Source organism: Muscardinus avellanarius (genome assembly GCF_963383645.1).
Source record: "Muscardinus avellanarius genome assembly, chromosome: 11".
NCBI classification, from domain to species: domain Eukaryota; kingdom Metazoa; phylum Chordata; class Mammalia; order Rodentia; family Gliridae; genus Muscardinus; species Muscardinus avellanarius.
In genome coordinates this window covers 82051204-82069059 of record NC_137797.1, presented here as the reverse complement: position 1 = coordinate 82069059, position 17856 = coordinate 82051204, and the positions used below count along the sequence as shown (strand labels likewise).

Below are 17856 nucleotides of genomic sequence, written 5' to 3'. Positions count from 1 at the left end.
AATAATTAAAAGAATCAACAAAACAAAAAGCTGGTTCTTTGAAAATATTAATAAGATTGACAAACCCCTGGCCACCCTAATCAAAAGGAAGAGAGAATCAACTCAAATAATTAAAATTAGAAATAACAAGGAGACATCACCACAGACAGTGGGAAAATTCAAAGGATCATCAGAAACTATTTTGAAAACTTATACTCCAACAGACTGGAAAACATGGAAGAAATCAATAGATTTCTAAGCATATATAAGCTACCTAAATTGAATCAAGAGGACATAGCAAGCCTAAACCAACCAATAGCCAGAAAAGAAATAGAAACAGCAATAAAGTTTCTGCCATCAAAGAAAAGCCTAGGCCCAGATTGTTTTCCAGCTGAATTCTACAAAACCTTCAGTGAATAACTAATCCCAATACTTCACAACTTGTTCTGAGAAATCGAAAGAGATGAAATTCTCCCAAACTTCTTCTATGAGGCCAGTATCACATTAATACCAAAACCAAATAAAGATACCTCAAGAAAAGGAATTATAGACCAAAGTCCTTGATGAACATAGATGCAAAAATTCTAAACAAAATACTAGCTGTATGCATTCCAAACCGTATCAAGAGAATTGTACACCATGACCAAATTGGTTTTATCCCAGAAAAGCAAGGCTGGTTCAACATATGTAAATCAATACATATTAGTCTTTTTATTTTTGAAACAGGGTCTCACTGAGTTGCAAAGGGCCTTGCTAAATTGCTGAGGCTGTCTGGTAGCCAGGATTCTCAGGTCTTGGCCTTCTGAATGCTGGGATTACAAGTGTGCACCACCATGCAGGGCTCCCCACCTAAATCTTTAACACTGAAATAATTTATTCAAAGGTACCTCCAAGGATGTCTTTGCCCTTATGCTTACCAACATGGAATAAATGCAGACTCCCATAATTTCTTACTGGGACTGCCAGACTCTTCTCATCCACACCCTGAAGTGAAGCATGGATTCTGATATCTCCCCGCCTGGTGATCTCCACCCAAGTCTTGATTTAGTACCCTAAGCCTCACCTCTCTTCTGCCTTATCACTAGCTCCTTGTTCTCTATAGAATGAAACTATACTTTCCTGAAGAGCAAAGTCAGCTTAACACTTCTCTGTCTTTGCTAAATATATCCTCTACTCAGCAAAGTCTGAGGAACCCCTCACCCCTGTAGAATCAGAGGGAGCTCATTCTCAGAGAGGCTGTTAACATGGGTTCCATAAACCTTGATGGAAAAATTATATCTCTATTTCATAACCTTTTATTAAGAGAAAATAAAATTAGCATTTCTTTAAATTATGAAGGCAGGCAATAAACTATTGACAACAAGAGAAATTAATGTTTTCATATCCCATTATAGTAACTACAGAAATCTCCAAATACCATTTACATTCACTATGGTTTTAAAGTTATATTAGACCTACAACTAAATCTGTTAAGAAGCTAAAAAAGAAATACATATATAATTATATAACAAGTTGATTTTAAAAGTATCCAGACAGCCATATTTCAATATAATTAATTTCCTTTGTATTCCTATAGAGTTTATCTTATATTGTTTAAAAACTCAATTACATCATTTTCAGGGAAATGGATGGAACTGGAGGACATTATGCTAAGTGAGATTAGTCAGTCACAAAATATAAGAAATCAGATGCTTTCCCTAATATGTGAGAGTTAGGGAGAAATGGGTCACAGGAGGAACTCTAGATGAAAAAGGAAATCCTATGGAGGAGCAAACAAGACAACCTAAAGGAGGAGAAAGGAGGGGGGAAGAGGAAAATCTATAAAACACACAATGTACTTAAACATATTGAAGTCAACCACTAAGGCGAGCAAGGGAGGAAGGGACGGGGAGGGAATGGGGTGGGAATTGGGTAGAGGTTAAATCAGTGATGTGTACATGTCTGTACACACAAGTTTTTTACCCTAATATGATGTAATCTCATTAGCCTGCCTTCAGTTCCTTGCCCTTGCCAAGCTCCTCACAGTTTATCACAGTCTTTGAGCCTCCTGTCCCCTCTGCCTGGCATACTCTATGCCTCCTTTTAGGGCTTAGTTCAAACATGCCATCCTCCAGCTAGTGGTCTCTAGGTTCCACCATGCCAATCTTACCTCCCATTGTAGGCTTTATTAATTATAGCCAGGCTTAAAATATTTATTGAGTACTTATTATATGCAACCACTATTTTTGGTTCTTTCAATATATTAATCCTTACTATAATCCAATGAATAAGTGTGCCATAAATATTTTAAATGCATGAAGAATGAATTAAATGAGATGAAAACAGTAGGGCAAAGTTAATTCTACATTATTGAAATTCTATAACTATTGTTGAAATTCTACAACTGCATACTTTAGAAAATATCTGTATATATTTAAAAATATGACAATGGTGTATACATTTTGAGATCCTACAGTAAAATAAAGTATTAAGTATTTGAAGGAAATGTTATTTAGAAAGAGTCTGACTCCTCAAACCTTGGACAGCTCTCATAAGAAAATATGTTTAATTAAATATGAACAGGAAGGAATGTTAGTAATTTGAGTGCAGAGCTGAAGCATATGTGTGTACTCTCATACAGATAAACAATTTAGATGATACCCTGAAGAAACAAGACATATTTCTTCTAGCCTCAGTTGGTGCCTTGTGGTAGCAATAGGCAGCTACACATTTTCTATTGTACCAATCTTTGTTTTTTTTTTAATATGTTTTTATTGGTAACATGTAAATCATGTGATATACATGCACACAGCACCTGATGTCCCACCACCTGGCTCCCTCCCCATTCCCCTATTCCATACAGGGTACTGAGAAAGAGACTGGTATTTTTACATATGTACAAAAGGCTGGTGGTAGTAAATACTTCATTGATCCTCATCCTTTCCCCTGCCCTTCCCCTAGACCACCTCTCTGGGTCCACTGAAGTTTCCCTTCCATTGTCTGGAGTCCCTTTGGTATCGCAATTACTCTCTAGTTTCCACTTATTAGAGAAAACATATTACCCTTCACTTTCTGCCACTGGCTAATCTCACTTAACATAATGTTCTCCAGTTCCTTCTACTTTCCTGCAAATGACATAATTTTGTTCTTCTTTATTGTTAAGTAGAATTACATTGTGTGGATATTCTACAATTTTTTGACTCATTCATCTTTTGATGGACCTCTAGGTTGGTCCCATAATTTGGCTATTGTGAATTGTGCTGCTATAAACACAGGTATTCATGTATTACTATAGTTTTCTGATTTCAGTTCCTTGGAAAGATACCCAGGAATGTATAGCTGGATCATATAGTGTATCCCTTCCCAGTTTTCTGAGGAATTTTCACACTGATCTCCACAGCAGCTGAACTAATTGGCAATCTTACCAATATGTAGAAGACTTTGAATTTCCCCACATTCTCATCAACATTTATTGTTTTTTTTAACTTATTTTTGTACATACTTTAATTCACTAAAAAGAAGATCTGGAAGATGTTTGTTTGTTTATTTTTTGTGGTACTGGGGATGGAACCCAGGGGCATTCTACCTCTGAGCTACACCCCCCAGCCCTCCTTTTTTTTTTCTTTCTTTTTTTTTTTGGTGGTACTGGGGTTCCTGGAAGCCCTTCTACCTCCGGGCTACACTCCCAGACTGATTTTTATACTTTCCTTAATTTGGGAACAGGGTCTCTTAAGCCAACGCGGCTGGGTTTGAACCTGCGCGATCCTCCTGTCTCTTCCTCCCAAGCACGGGGATTACAAGCGTGTGCTACCACGCCTGGCTTGGAAGATTTTTTTTTTTTTTTTGGTGGTGGTACTGGGGTTCCTGGAAGCCCTTCTACCTCTGGGCTACTCTCCCAGACCTATTTTTATACTTTTTTATTTGGAAACAGGGTCTCTTAAACCAGCGCGGCTGGCTTTGAACCTGCACGATCCTCCTGTCTCCTCCTCCCAAGCATGGGGATTACAAGCGTGAGCTACCACGCCTGGCTTGGAAGATGTTTTTTAATAAAGGCAGTTCACAGAATCTTACTAAGACATGGTATAAAGTATTACCATGTAAAAATGAAAGTTAATTCTAAAAAGAAAAAGTTCTCATTAGAAATTATTTATGACATCAACCTCTTGAGTACAAAATCATTGGTGACAATAGTCACAATTACAATACGATTACAATAGTAACTGCCACACAACCAAATTTATTGAACTAAAATAAAGAAGAAACATTGTTCTTGGACCGTTCACTTTCTTAAATCCTTTACTTCAGTCAGAATGGATTACTCATCATTGTAATCTACAAACGTTTACAAATTGAAGTGCTGAGTCAATTGGCACTTAAAATTTATTAGGGAGACCATGTAACTTTCCCAAATGGAGAAATATGTACACTTCAATCAACAGTATATAATGATTTTAAGACATATTCAACCAGCTCCTCAACTAAATTTGTTTAATTTGCTCAAATTTTTATGTGTATCATTCCCTGAGGAAAGCACACTACCTTCAACTACAATATAAACATTATTCATCCTAAGCTACTATATGAGATATTCATATTTGTCTTAAAGAGGGGAAGCACAGATCTGGTTTTAACAATAACAAAATAAGTGAGAGAACTGTAGTCATATATAGCTCAGACTATATATATGCATACTACCCAATTCTCACAAATGCCTGAAAGAAGGCATACATGTTTCACATCTCCCAAAATGAGACCTATAATTTGGTTGTTTTTAAAAATAGGTTGCCTACATTTTGATACAAATAAAACTAGGCTGTAACACTTTATTACAATTTTATGTTGAAATATTAGGTAGATGCTAACATGTAAGCATTAATAGATTCATCATCATAAATTTCTATGCAATGAACTATACTTGGCAGTAAATATTTTTACTTAACCTTTAAAAGTTAATGTCATGAAAACAGTTTATAGTCTGAGTCATCAAAAATATATACAGGGCCAGGCGTGGTGGCTCATGCTTGTAATTCCCGCGGTTGGGAGGCAGAGACAGTAGGATCGCACAGGTTCGAAGCCAGTCTCGCTGGCTTAAGAGACCCTGTGTCCAAATAAAAATATAAAAATAGATAGGTCTGGGAGTATAGCCCGGAGGTAGAAGGGTTTCCAGGAACCCCAGTACCACAAAATATATATGCATTTCTTTCCTCTATCAGAAATTCATAGAACCTTTTCCAATACTCTGAATAATTTTCTACTTTTACTTGACCTTGCAGTATATGAATCTTAATCATGGCACATAAATCATATATTAGATTTAGAAAGCATTCTATATTATTTAAACAACATTAATTTTAAAGTAATTTGATAGAGGTAACTATGTTAAAACAAATACATACGATATCTATCAAGAAAAGTAGAGCTTGGAGAATTCTGCCAATGGTCCTAAAATTTTTATAGTGGTTGAGGTAGATGCAAAATAAAGAGCACTACCATCTAGAAATAGTCTATACTGATTAAAGATTAAATACATTTTAATCTCTTTACATTGAGAAAAAGATAAAGAACATAAAAATCAGAAAGTCAATAAAGTAACAATCATGTTAGTAGAAAGAAGAGGCACCATTGCTTTCTCTTTTCAAAGGCAAGTAGATAACACACTTTCAGACTAGAAAAAAATACTAATAAATATCTTCCATACTGTCATAATGAGAAGCCATAATAATGTTCAGTTAGAAGTTCCAAGTGGATACTTGGGCACTGTAGTGTTTAATTTAATATAGGACTTGGTGTGTGTGTGGTACTGGAAACTAACCAGTGACATTCTATTTCCAGGCTATACTCTCAGCCCTTTGTATTTTTTTTTAATGTTGTTGTTTTTTTGTTTTGAAACAGGGTCTAAGTTGCTGAGGCTGCTGAAGCTGGCCTGGAACCTGTGATACTCTTGTCTTTGTCTCCCAAGGACTGCGATTACAGGTGTATGACACCATAGCTGGCTTAATAAAGGACTTAAAACATGCTTTTGGTGCTGGCCAGAACTTTATGCTTGCTAATTGTATGCTCTACCACTAAGCTATATGTCCAAACTCTCATACAGAATGGATTTAATGAGTCATTATCCTCATTGATTTGGAAGTCATACCCAACTAGTTGAGGCTAAAGGAGAAGAATTCTTTTGTTTTAAGTCTAGGTCTTATTCTATACATGTTTTAAAGGGACTGCTAGCTTTTTGGGTGATTAAAATTAGTAATCAAAAGTGAGCAAAAATAATCTTTAAAAATTTGCTGCCAAAAATATTAAGTGAACTGTTCATTCTTTCATTAATTCACCTGTGCATCTGTCTGTCACATCTATCTGATTCAGTCTATCTGTCTATCCATCCAAAATTAGACTTACTGTGCTCTTAAGTGCTTGCTGGCCACAGTAACATGTTGCTTTTGGCCACTCTCACTTCCCAGTTCCTAATCTTCTGCAAAAGCCATAGTGTTGGAGGAAATGTTTGTTTTTCAGTTTAAGTGAATTGATGGGTTACCCATGAAACTAACTGGCCTTAGTTTACAATAGCACCTGGTACACAGCCAATATTTACTGAACTATAATATAGAAGAAACACTGTTCTTGGACCATCCATGTTCTATGTACTCTGCTTCAGTCAGAATGGATTGGATATTCATTACTAAAGTCCAAGGATTTTTTTTTCCATATTGGAGATTGAAACCAGAAGGCATTTTAAGTCTGAGCTACACCCCCAGCCCTTTTCATTTATTTGTTTTTATTTTGAAACATGATTTAAATTGCTGAGGCTGGCCTCCAATCTGTGATGCTCTTGTCTTAGCCTCCAAACTACTAGGATTACAGATGTATGCCGCCTTACCCTGCTGTCTATGGATTTTTATAAGGAGAAGTCAAAATACCCAGAGTCTATGTGCACTCTATAAAAGTTTAATTATTGATTGAAGCTATTTATTTTACCTGAAATGGAGAGATTATTGAGTCATATGTGAGCTAGTTTTATCATTTTTCCAATTCTGTATTAATCCTTAATTTGAATTTCCAACAAAAACTCACCAAAATGGTGTCTTAACAGTTCACTTTTCCCTTCCTTAATTCCATACTCTCTCATGTCCTTGAAGATGCTACTCCTCTTCCCAGTGGTTTACCACTACCACCTCTGATGTTTTCTTCCCTTCACACATAAGCCTGGATACCTAGTAAGTTCATACTCATTTCTTAAATTTTAGTAAATAGCAAACAAAAAGTTACCTGAATTAGGTTTAAAAAAATGGAACATAATGAAATCTCACCTGTATGTTGTGCAAGAAGCATTTGGACCCGAAGGAGCTACTGGTTTGAAAGTGATACGAGGAGAAACCTGGGCTGAGAGCAGAAACCCCAGGGCAAGAATGATAAGTGCTACTGCAGTACCTAGAAATAAAAAAATAAAAACAAATAATTTTACATCTTGCACAGCTGACAACATTCCTCCAAAGCAAGATGGGTGTGGTGGCAATCATACTCTGAAAAGAAAAAACAAGCAAAAGCAAAAACAAAACAAACTTCTCTGGATTAGAAAACAATGCTCCCATTATGAAATATCAAAAGAAATTATTAGCACATTTATTATAAGATATGAAAGTAAAATTCAAAAGTAAAATACAACTGCTAGACAAATAATAAACTAGTAAAAAGTTTTCTAAGAACAAAAGAAAACAAAAACAAAAAAAACTAAAAAAATTAACACCTAGGGTTGCCAATAATCTCAAAATCACAGTAACCAACAATTTCAAAATCAAAGTAACCTCAATCAAAGTTACTGAGGCCCTAACAAGTCAGGAAGCATTAAGGGAAAAGATTTACAAAAACAGATTTTTAAAGGCCAAGACAGTTGTTATAATGGTATTCAGTCATGTAAGCCTTACATCAGTAAACTGAAAGGTAACAACTCAATTATTTCTAAAGCAGGTGAAACATTTCTTATTAAAAAGAAATAGCCTTTTTAAGGAAAACTGCATTTGTGAATGTGTGTTTCAGAGTTTGAGGTACTAGGAATGAAATAACACATGTATTCATTTGTCTTTCCTGTTGGTTTCTGGGAGTGGACTCCTTGATTTTCAGGGAGAGGATTGTTGATAATGCTTATTAATTAAAAGGCCAAATTCTGACCCCCAGTTTGACACCCTATTGGTAAAAAAAAAAGTTTTCAGTTTTCAAACTATTATTTCATCCACAGAATTGTAAGATTAATCAAAAAAGGTTACAGAAAGAAGAAAATGACTGCATTAATTTGTATAATTTAGCTGTGCGTGGTGGCACATGCTTGTAATCCCAGTACTTGGGAGCCTGAGACAGGAGGATCACAGGTTGAAGCCAGCTTCAGCTACTTAGTGAGCCCCCACACCTTTGGGAACTTACTGAGACCCTGTTGTATCTTTGAAATATTTTTGTTATGTTTTAAGATTTTTAAAAAAGTGTTAGAGCTGGGCTCTAGGACAGCCTCAGCTAGTTGGAGTAATTATTATTAGAAGTAGCAGTGGCAGCAACAGCAGACCTTCACAATAGCAGAAAAAAGTTGAAGGAATGGGATGCCTAAAGAAAAGATCAGGAAATTTTTGTCCCAAACAGGGGCAAGAGAGCCACAGACCCAAAATCACTCCTTGTTTTCTTCCTCTTGGCTTAATATTCAAGCCAGAACTAGGAATAGTTTCAGAGAGATGTCTATCAAGCTACTGAGCCCTGAGTTGAGAAACAGAAAAGTGACATCAGCTTTGTTATAAAAATCAACCCTCTTTCTTCAAACAAAACAAAACAAAATATGACTTAAGACTACTAATCTCCCTAGGAACTTAAGGCTAATTATTTACCCAAATCATTTCCATAGCTTCTTGTTGTGCAACAGGTAAGATAATTTCATCAGGATACTTTGATACCTTAATATGTGAAGGAAAGATGATATTCTTCTTTCCTAATAATTATCAGATAACTTATCCATATGATAAATGGTAAACTGAGTTAAACAGCATATAATCAAATATGTCAAATTCTAGTGCCTGTCATATACAGACTCAGAAAGTAGTGACTGAACAGATGATAACCCTATAGATTTTTGTAATGTCGACCATTTTTTTTAAAAATCAAGAAACAAAACAAAAATGTATCCAATTTAATTCATGACTTTGTATGGAACAAATATCCCAGGTGAGAATTCTGCAATATAGACAATTTATGGCTTGCATCTCTCTGAAAAAATCCAAACAACCTGCAAAATGCATGGGGAATGGACCATTTTGGAAACACTAAAGTTTGTCTTTTGTTTGTTTGTTTGTTTTGGTGGTGGTACTAGGGACATTCTACCTCTGAGCTACACCCTCAGTCCTATTTTTTTAGTCTTTTTATTTTGAAACAGGGTCTCACTGAGTTGCGAAGGGCCTCGCTAAGTAGCTGAGGCTGTCCATGAACTGTGATCCTCTGGTCTCTGCCTCCCAAATGCTGGAATTACAAGTATGCACCACCACACCAGGCTCCTAAATAGTTGAAGTTTAACCCTTCTTATGCACATTGATTTTTTATTTTAGCCTATTTAGGATGAAAATATTTTAAAATCCTGTATTATACCTTTCCTCTTCTATTACACGTGGTAATGTCTCTCAGTCCCAGCTGAGTGTTAGGGGTACCTGGGGTGTACCCTGAACTCTGTCTGGATCAGGGCCTTCAGAAGGTGGGATGAGGTATTGGGGCTTAAAGTGCTCCACAGGTGTCTGGGATGGCAAACATCTTGAATTACCTTTTTCCTTTTATCTGACAAGTTACAGATATTTTATCAGTTACTTGTTAGTATTTAGAATTATTGTAGTTAATGTCAAATGATTCATACTGCAACCTATATTTGAGTCTAGTACAAGAAAGCTTCAGATAAAGGACTTTCTTCAGTGTCCTGTGTAGTTTGGCATATTCATTATACTTCAAGAGAGGAGTCTTAGAGCCTACAAAATGGGAGAAAACATTCTCCAGGCACTTCTCTAACTAAAGACTAATATCTAAACTATATAAAGAACTAAAAATACAAAAAAAAATCCCCAAAACATAAAAAACAGTTGCTGGGCGTGGTGGCACACGCTTGTAATCCCCGCGCTTGGGAGGTGGAGACAGGAGGATCGTGCAGGTCCGAAGCCAGCCGCGCTGGCTTAAGAGACCCTGTACCACCAAAAAAAAAAAAAAAAAAAAAAAAAAAAAAAAAAAAACCAGTAAAAATGGGCTATTGAATTGAATTGAATAGAGCATGGGAACTGGGTGAGAGCTAATTGAGTGATGTGTGCATGTATGCCTCTACCATGTTGTACTCCATTAAATGTATGACTACAATGCACCAATAAAAAAATTAAAAGAAAAAATAAGCCAATAAAAATGAAGAAATATAAGTGACCAACAAATAGATAATTAGAGAATTTCCCTCTTCCCTCCCTCCCATTCCCTCAGGTCTTCTTTTGCTCCTCTATAGTATCTCCTTCATCTAGAGTTCCTCCTATGACCCATTTTCTTCCTAGCTTTCATATATTAGGGAGAGCATCCAATTTCTTATTTTTTGTGACTGACTAATCTCACATAGCACAATGTCCTCCAGTTCCATCCATTTCCCTATAAATGATGTAATTGTGTTTTTCCCTTTCTCTTTCTTTCTTTCTTTCTTTCTTTCTTTCTTTCTTTCTTTCTTTCTTTCTTTCTTTCTTTCTTTCTGGTGGTACTAGGGTTCCTGGAAACCCTTCTACCTCCGGGCTACACTCCCAGACCTATTTTATATATTTTTATTTGGAAACAGGGTCTCTTAAGCCAGCAAGGCTGGCTTTGAACCTGTGCGATCCTCCTGTCTCCGCCTTCTAAGCGTGGGGATTATAAGTGTGTGCCACCACATCCGACTTGTAATTGTGTTTCTCTTTATGGCTGAGTAAAATTGCATTGTGTGCATATCCCACAGTTTTGTAATCCATTCATCTGTTTATGGACATCTTGGCTGGTTCCATAGTTTGATGATGGTGAATTGTGCAGCTATGAACATAGATACACATGGACTAGTTTGGTAGTTTGGTTTCCATCTTTTGGGTAGATACTCAGAAGTGGTACTGCTGGATTGTATGGTAACTTTGTTCCCATTCTAAGGATCCTCCATTAAGCATTGTTGGTGAAAGTGTAAATTAGTACACAATTATGGAGATCAGTATGGCGGTTCCTCAAAAAGTCGACTAAGAATGGAACCAGCATGTGACCCAGCTATACTATTCCTTGCTATCTATCCAAAGGAATTAAAGCCAAGATACTATACTGACACATGTATATATCTGTTTATAGCACTTCATTCCTAACAGACAAATTATAGAATCAGTCTAGTTGTCAACCAACAGAAGCCTAGGTAAGGAAACTGTGGTATATTCACACAATGAAATTTTATTCAGCCAAAAGAAGGAAAAAACATATGTCATTTGCAGGAAAGTGGATGGAGTAGAGAATATTACACTAAGTGAGATTAACCAGTTTAGAAAATCAAGGGTCATAGGTTTTCTTTCATATGTGGCAGGTAGAGAGAACAAAGGAAACAAAAGTACTTCGGATAAATGAGAAAGACCAGCAGAATGGTGGAAAGGAATGACTGAGAGAGGGTTGGTGGGGAGGGAAAAAGGGGAACTGGGAAATGAAACAGTTCAAAGAATGTTAGGTCCATAAATGAAGGTATCACTATCACTCTCACTAACATGTAACAGGAAAGGAAGTGAGACCAGGGTGTGCTGTGAGGAGAAATATACCAAGTGATGTGTGATGTATGAATGTATTAGTTTGAATCTCACTATGATACAATTTTCCCAAAAAAGTATTTAAAAAAGCCTCTCTTAAAGAAATGTACTGGTAAATTAATTTTCTCAATAAAGACATTCTCCACAGCAGTGAAGTATGGTGGATAAATAACATCCTCAAAATTGTATGGTCTAACTTGGGCGTGATGATACATACTTGTAATCCCAGTACTTGGGAGGCTGAGATAGGAGGAGGGTAGATTTGAGGCTAGCCTCAGAAATGTAGTGAGACTCTCTGAAACCTATGAGACCTTGTTTCAAAATAAAAGAATTTTACAGGCCTGTGGGATGTATCTCAAAAGGTAGAAGGCCCCTGGGTTTACTCTCCAGTATCACCCAGAAAAAAATGTCTAATGCAATCTATTACATTCATTACCAGGTATATTGCTTGGATTATTTAGTAAATACTAGGAAAAATAATCATTCCCTTCTCTAGTTTTTGCCATATGCCTAAGTATCACCTGGGATCTTCAGAGATTCTAACTTAGTAAATCCCAAACTAGGTCTAAGAATTCATATTTTAAAATAAGTACCTTTGTTAATTCAGAGGACAGCTCATGAGTCAAGTTTTTAGAAATATTCCACTACTAAAATATATGGTAAAGAAACACAGTGTTTTGGCCTTCTAAGATTTATTACCAATATAATTACAAAGATATAAGCCTCCCACTATTTGAAGAAACAAGAAGTTGTTATTGCATTTGTCATATTTACAAAGACTGGTTACCTGAATAAGCTTAAAAGTATTAAAAATGAGCACATGACAAAATATGCCACCACATTTAAGGTTATTCATAGGCTACATATTTTAAAAATACTTTTTTAGAAATTTTTGTGTTACTGGGGATTGAAACCAGGAGCATTCTGCCTCTGACCTATACCCCCAGCCCTATTTTATTTTCCAGTTTAAAACAGGATCTCATGAAATTGTGAGGGCCTCGTTTAGTTTCTTAGGCTAGCCACACAAACCAGTGATCCTCCTGTCTCAACCTACTAAGTACTAGGAATATAGGTATTGCCACCATGCTTGGAATTATATTTCTTTGTATAATAAGTTTCTTTGGTCAGGATTAAAAATTTGCAGTATATACTGAAATAAAATATACTGAAATAAAAATGCCCTGAATCAGCTGGGATTGGAATGTGGAAGATGCATGTATTGTGAGGTTCACACCGGGGGTCACACTGACCAACTAACAAGACTGCTCATGCTAAGTCTTCTGAAGGTATTAACTTCTACTGGTTATTGTCATCTAGTGGTCCTACTGAATCACCATTAAAATAAAAAAATGAATAAATACCATTGTTTATATCTATGTATATAGGTAAAATAAAATGAATGACCAAGCAAACAAACAAAAGAAACAGGCTTTCTACATCCTAATCCACTGAAACTCTATCGTCTACAAACAAGGAAATCAGGAGCCTACTTGGTGGGCAGTGTCTCAGGAGTAGGGAGGACCACTGTACAGTGTGTAGAGTGGACAGAGCTGAGGTGGAAGTGCAGTTGGCTGAAAAGAAAAAAGGTAGGAAAGGAGAGTGCCTCAAGGTTGCTCAGAAGAAGTTAAATGGTCTGCCATTTAACTGTCTAACTACTTTCTCTGATTAATCAAGCATGACCACTGAACTCCTAGGGTCAAAGGACCAACAGAGAAGGGGACCATGACATCAGCATCTGAGAGTTTAGATGAGTCCTGAGGTTAACCCCGAGGGGGGCTAATTGCATAGTGTGCTTAAAACAACAACGCATCCGTCTTTGGCAGTAGTGATGCTGTGATGGCTAAAATGTGCTGACTACTTTATTTTCTATGTCATTAGTCTTTAAATGCTATACATAAATGGCTTAAATCCTTGTTACAACCCTATAAAGGAGGGATGATAATCCCCATATACACATGAGGAAACATAACTTTGCCCCAAATCACCTAATTCAAAATCAAATAGTCTGGCTCTATACCAATAATGCCTCAAAAATTCTGCAGAATTCACAAAAAAGTGTGTTATTGGACTGTGACAAATGAAGGCATTGGCTGCTATAAAAAATAATGTTTAATCCGCAGTTTTGCCCAAATCTCAAAAGCTAACTCCCAAATTTGAGCACTTAAATTCTATTTAAGAGACAGATGCCATGAGGTCGAGTATACTGGAGCCCTATCAGAAAGGAAGTATCCATTTAAAAAGTTAGAAAGCAGATATCTCGTTTTAGTGTTCACCTGAACTTCAGGTATCAGCAAATAGTTTCCAGCATACTGTAAAAATGTATTTTTAGCATACATAACATTCTTGATGGTAATATCTTTTTTGTTAATAATCCTAATGATCCTAATGTTGATAATCCTGTTGGATATCTCTGATTATTAGTAATATTTTCTTCTATTAAGTAAAACTACATGTTCTTATAGCATCTACTATCTATAAGTCAGATTATCTGTTAGGTTTTTCTTGAGTCTTCTCCATGCTAAACACCTTTGCTTTCTTCAACAGTTTTAAAAATGGTGTGTGTGTGTGTGTGTGTGTGTGTGTGTGTGTGTGTGTGTGTGTGTGTGTTACTGATGATTGAACCCAGGGACATTCTACCTCCCAGCCCTTTTTAAAGTTGAAACAGTGTCTTACTAAATTGCTGAGGGTCTAGTAAGTTGCTGGGGCTGGGCTTGAACCTACAATCCTCTCATAAGTACTGAGATTCCAGGTATGCATTACCATATATGGTTTTTAAACCTTTACTTGTCCCTCATCCTTCTTTACCCTTGTGCTGCCCTGTAAACCCTGGCTGTTGATCAATTTCTCACTTCTGCTTCTGTACTTCTGTACTTTACTTCAGCTGACATCACTAGACTCCAGGGCTCCCACCACTTAGGTAAGAACACCTACCACTGTTCCTTCCTTTTCACTGTTCCTTCTGGAGGGAGAGTATGTGTTCCCCGTAACTGTGTTTAGAACTCAAAATGTATTTTCTCATCAAAATCTGAGACAAATGCGGGAAACAATCCTCTCAGATCAATGCTTTTAGGCATAATTTGTTTAAAATAGAAATTAGTTAGAGCTATTGTGGAAGCTTTATATTTTAATGAAAATATGTACTTTTACTCCAAGTATACTTCCAAAGGCAGTATTTGGTAAATTGGTAAGTAAGAATGTGCTAGTACATTTGAAAAAAAAAGTGAAAATTTTATGATGGGACCATGTGAAGACAATGTCAAAAACGGACCTATTCTGTCAAGTGGCAAATACTTGTGTTTTAGAGAAAAATGAAAATGGACAGAATTTAAACACAAAAGACAGGGCAATTCAGAAAGGATTTGCTTTATTTAGCTCTTACAGAAAACATACTTAACCAATCAGAGTTTACCCTAGAATTTAGGCTTGTTTCTTGTTTCAAACACAAAGAGTCTGTTCCTGCTTTGTGGAGAGATTACATGGCTCTAATAGTTCACTGTTGAAAGAGCTTTGAAAAAAATTGTTAAAAAATTGTTTCCATATTATTCCAAACTTAAAAATATAACATGTTAAAAAATAAGTACATGAATATCACATTTTTCAAACAAGAACAAAAAATAATCATTCTTTTCACTTTTTGTTCCTTTGAATTGTACTCCAAATAATAGTAACAAAATACTACCCTCAATAGATTCAGATTGTTTTTACAATTGACTTCTACATACAATCTAGTTTTTAATCATATATCATAACATTTGTTAAAAGTTCTATTTATATAAATTGTTATTCTCATATGTTTGGTTAAGAAATCAGTATTAGAAATGGTTTTAATATCTTTTACTGTCTGTGTGTGGTACTGGAGGTTGAACCCAGGGGCACTGCGCTCTATCTTCAAGCTATACCCCTAGGCCTATTTTATTTTATATTTTTGAAACGATAACACTAAGTTGACGAGAGCCTTACTAAAACTGCTGAGGCTGTCCTCAAACCTACTATCCTCCTGGCTTAGCCTCCTAAATAGTGGGATTACAGGCATGCACTACCATTCCCAGCTATTTTTTTTATTTTGAAACAGAGCCTCCCTAAATTGCAGAGGGCTTCATTAAGTTGCAGGGGCTGTTCTTGAACCTGTGATCCTCCTATCTTGGCTTCCCAAGAACTGGAATTATAGGCATGTGTCATCACACCCAAGTTCAATATTGTCTTTAAGGGTTAATTGTCATCATAAAAAAAAAAAGTTCAAATGTGAATTCTCCATCCAGGAACCTACCTGCTAAACTACCAATGGTAAGCTTTCTGCGGCCTACTTTCTCAACAAGCCAGACTCCCACAAGCGTGAAAATGAAGTTTGTGAATGCTGTAACAGAAGCCAGCCATATTGCCAGTCTATCGTCTTCCACACCAGACATCTGCAGAATGGTTGCACTGTAGTACCTGCAGGACAAAGAATAAGTCAGTTGCTGCTAATAGTTCTTGGAAGATACAGAGTTCTTCAAACCGAAAAAGATACAGCCCTCTCAATATCAAAACAGAAAAACAGAGCTAACTACAACAACAAAGTCAAGTTACCAGGGGGATTTCTGTAAGTTGCTTAAAGCATCACAACATAAAAATTGTATTCAGATATATTTATTAGGTACTTTGTATAATCAATAGAAGATACTTAAGCAAGTGAAGAGAGGGCCAAGGGTTCCAAAGTGAAACATATCCTACTAGTAGGGCCAGTGACATCTGAAAGTTTAAAACTGTTAAGGAAAAGCTCCAAATCTGTGGTATGAATCAGCAGTCATCACATACAGTGAATTAATGTCTGTAAAAAATAAAGTTACTCATTGTGCATTATAAGAACATGTGATGTCTTGGTGGAATTGGAACAGGTAAAGAATCTCTTCAAAGAAGACATGTGGAGTGGGGATGTGTCAAGATAATTTAGCATTGTGCAAGGAAATGAGAAGCTTCCCTGTGCACAGGAAGATTTTTTTGGTTCCTTGAAAAGTATGTTCGTTATTGAGGTAAAGTCTCTAGCACATTCTTCATGATTAAGCTCTACAGATTTCTCCTGTGCTAAGTGAGCTCACTTGGAGACTAGTTCTTAAAAGACTATAAGGCCAGTTTGTTGGTGAACCAGAGAAGATATGTCTGGAACATTTGAGGACAACAGGGTTTCTCATAGAATATTTCTTTTGTAGTAAAATTTTTATTCACTTTATTAGGTCATTATTTTAAAGTTGACATGAAAACAAAGAAAGGAAAACACTCGCAGGTATTCATGATGAAATGTGATGAAATTCAAATCCTGAAGACACATGCTGAACCATGGTTTTGCCAAGCTTTTCAAACCATTATGAACAACAAATGTGCCATACACAAATCTGACAATAGGCATCCAACCAATATATGAAACCAAGCTGTACCACTGTCAAAAATCTAGTTTTCAGAAACTTAGCAACACTTTCAAAGTATTTGAAGAAGATGTTAGAAGATGGAAATATCTTCTAGGTTCATGGACTGGCAGAATAAACATCATCAAAATGGCCACACTTCCAAAAGTGACTTATAGATTCAATGCAGTGCCCATGAAATTACCAAGGTCATTCTTCACAGACGCAGAAAAGTCAGTCTTTAAATTCATATGGAACAACAAAAAAACCAGACTAGCCAAAGTAGTTCTCAGCAATAAAAACTATGCAGGAGGAATCATAATACTTGACTTTAAACTATACTATAAAGCCATAGTTAAAAAAAAAAAAACACAAAAAAACAGCATGGTCCTGGCACAAAAACAAGATACATAGACCAATGGAGCAGAATAGAAGACTCAGAAACAAATCCACACACATACAGCCAATTGATTTTTTACAAAGGATCCAAAAACATACACTGGAAAAATGACAGCCTATTCAACAAATGGTGTTGGCAAAACTGGTTAACCATAGGCAGAAAAAGGAAATAAACCCTACCTTCTTACCTGCACAAGAGTCAATTCAAGATGGATCAAAGACTTGGAAATTGGACTAGAAACCTTGAAGCTCCTTGAAAAGGGCATAGGTACAACATTGCAACACATAGGCACAGGTAAAAACTTTCTCAACAAGATCCTAAAGGCAAAAGAAACTAGAAGGTG

At 36.2% G+C, this 17856-nt stretch overlaps 1 protein-coding gene across 1 annotated transcript in view; it reads right to left on the bottom strand.

The window, feature by feature from the left end:
- The window catches only part of SLC2A13 (solute carrier family 2 member 13), a gene marked incomplete at both ends in the record, with an annotated part of 334048 nt that overhangs the window by 70252 nt on the left and 245940 nt on the right, over positions 1-17856 (bottom strand). The window contains 2 exons of the mRNA XM_080706601.1: positions 7260-7380; positions 16003-16166. Coding sequence (XP_080562727.1) covers positions 7260-7380; positions 16003-16166 — 285 coding nt within the window. The remainder of the gene's footprint in view (positions 1-7259; positions 7381-16002; positions 16167-17856) is intronic.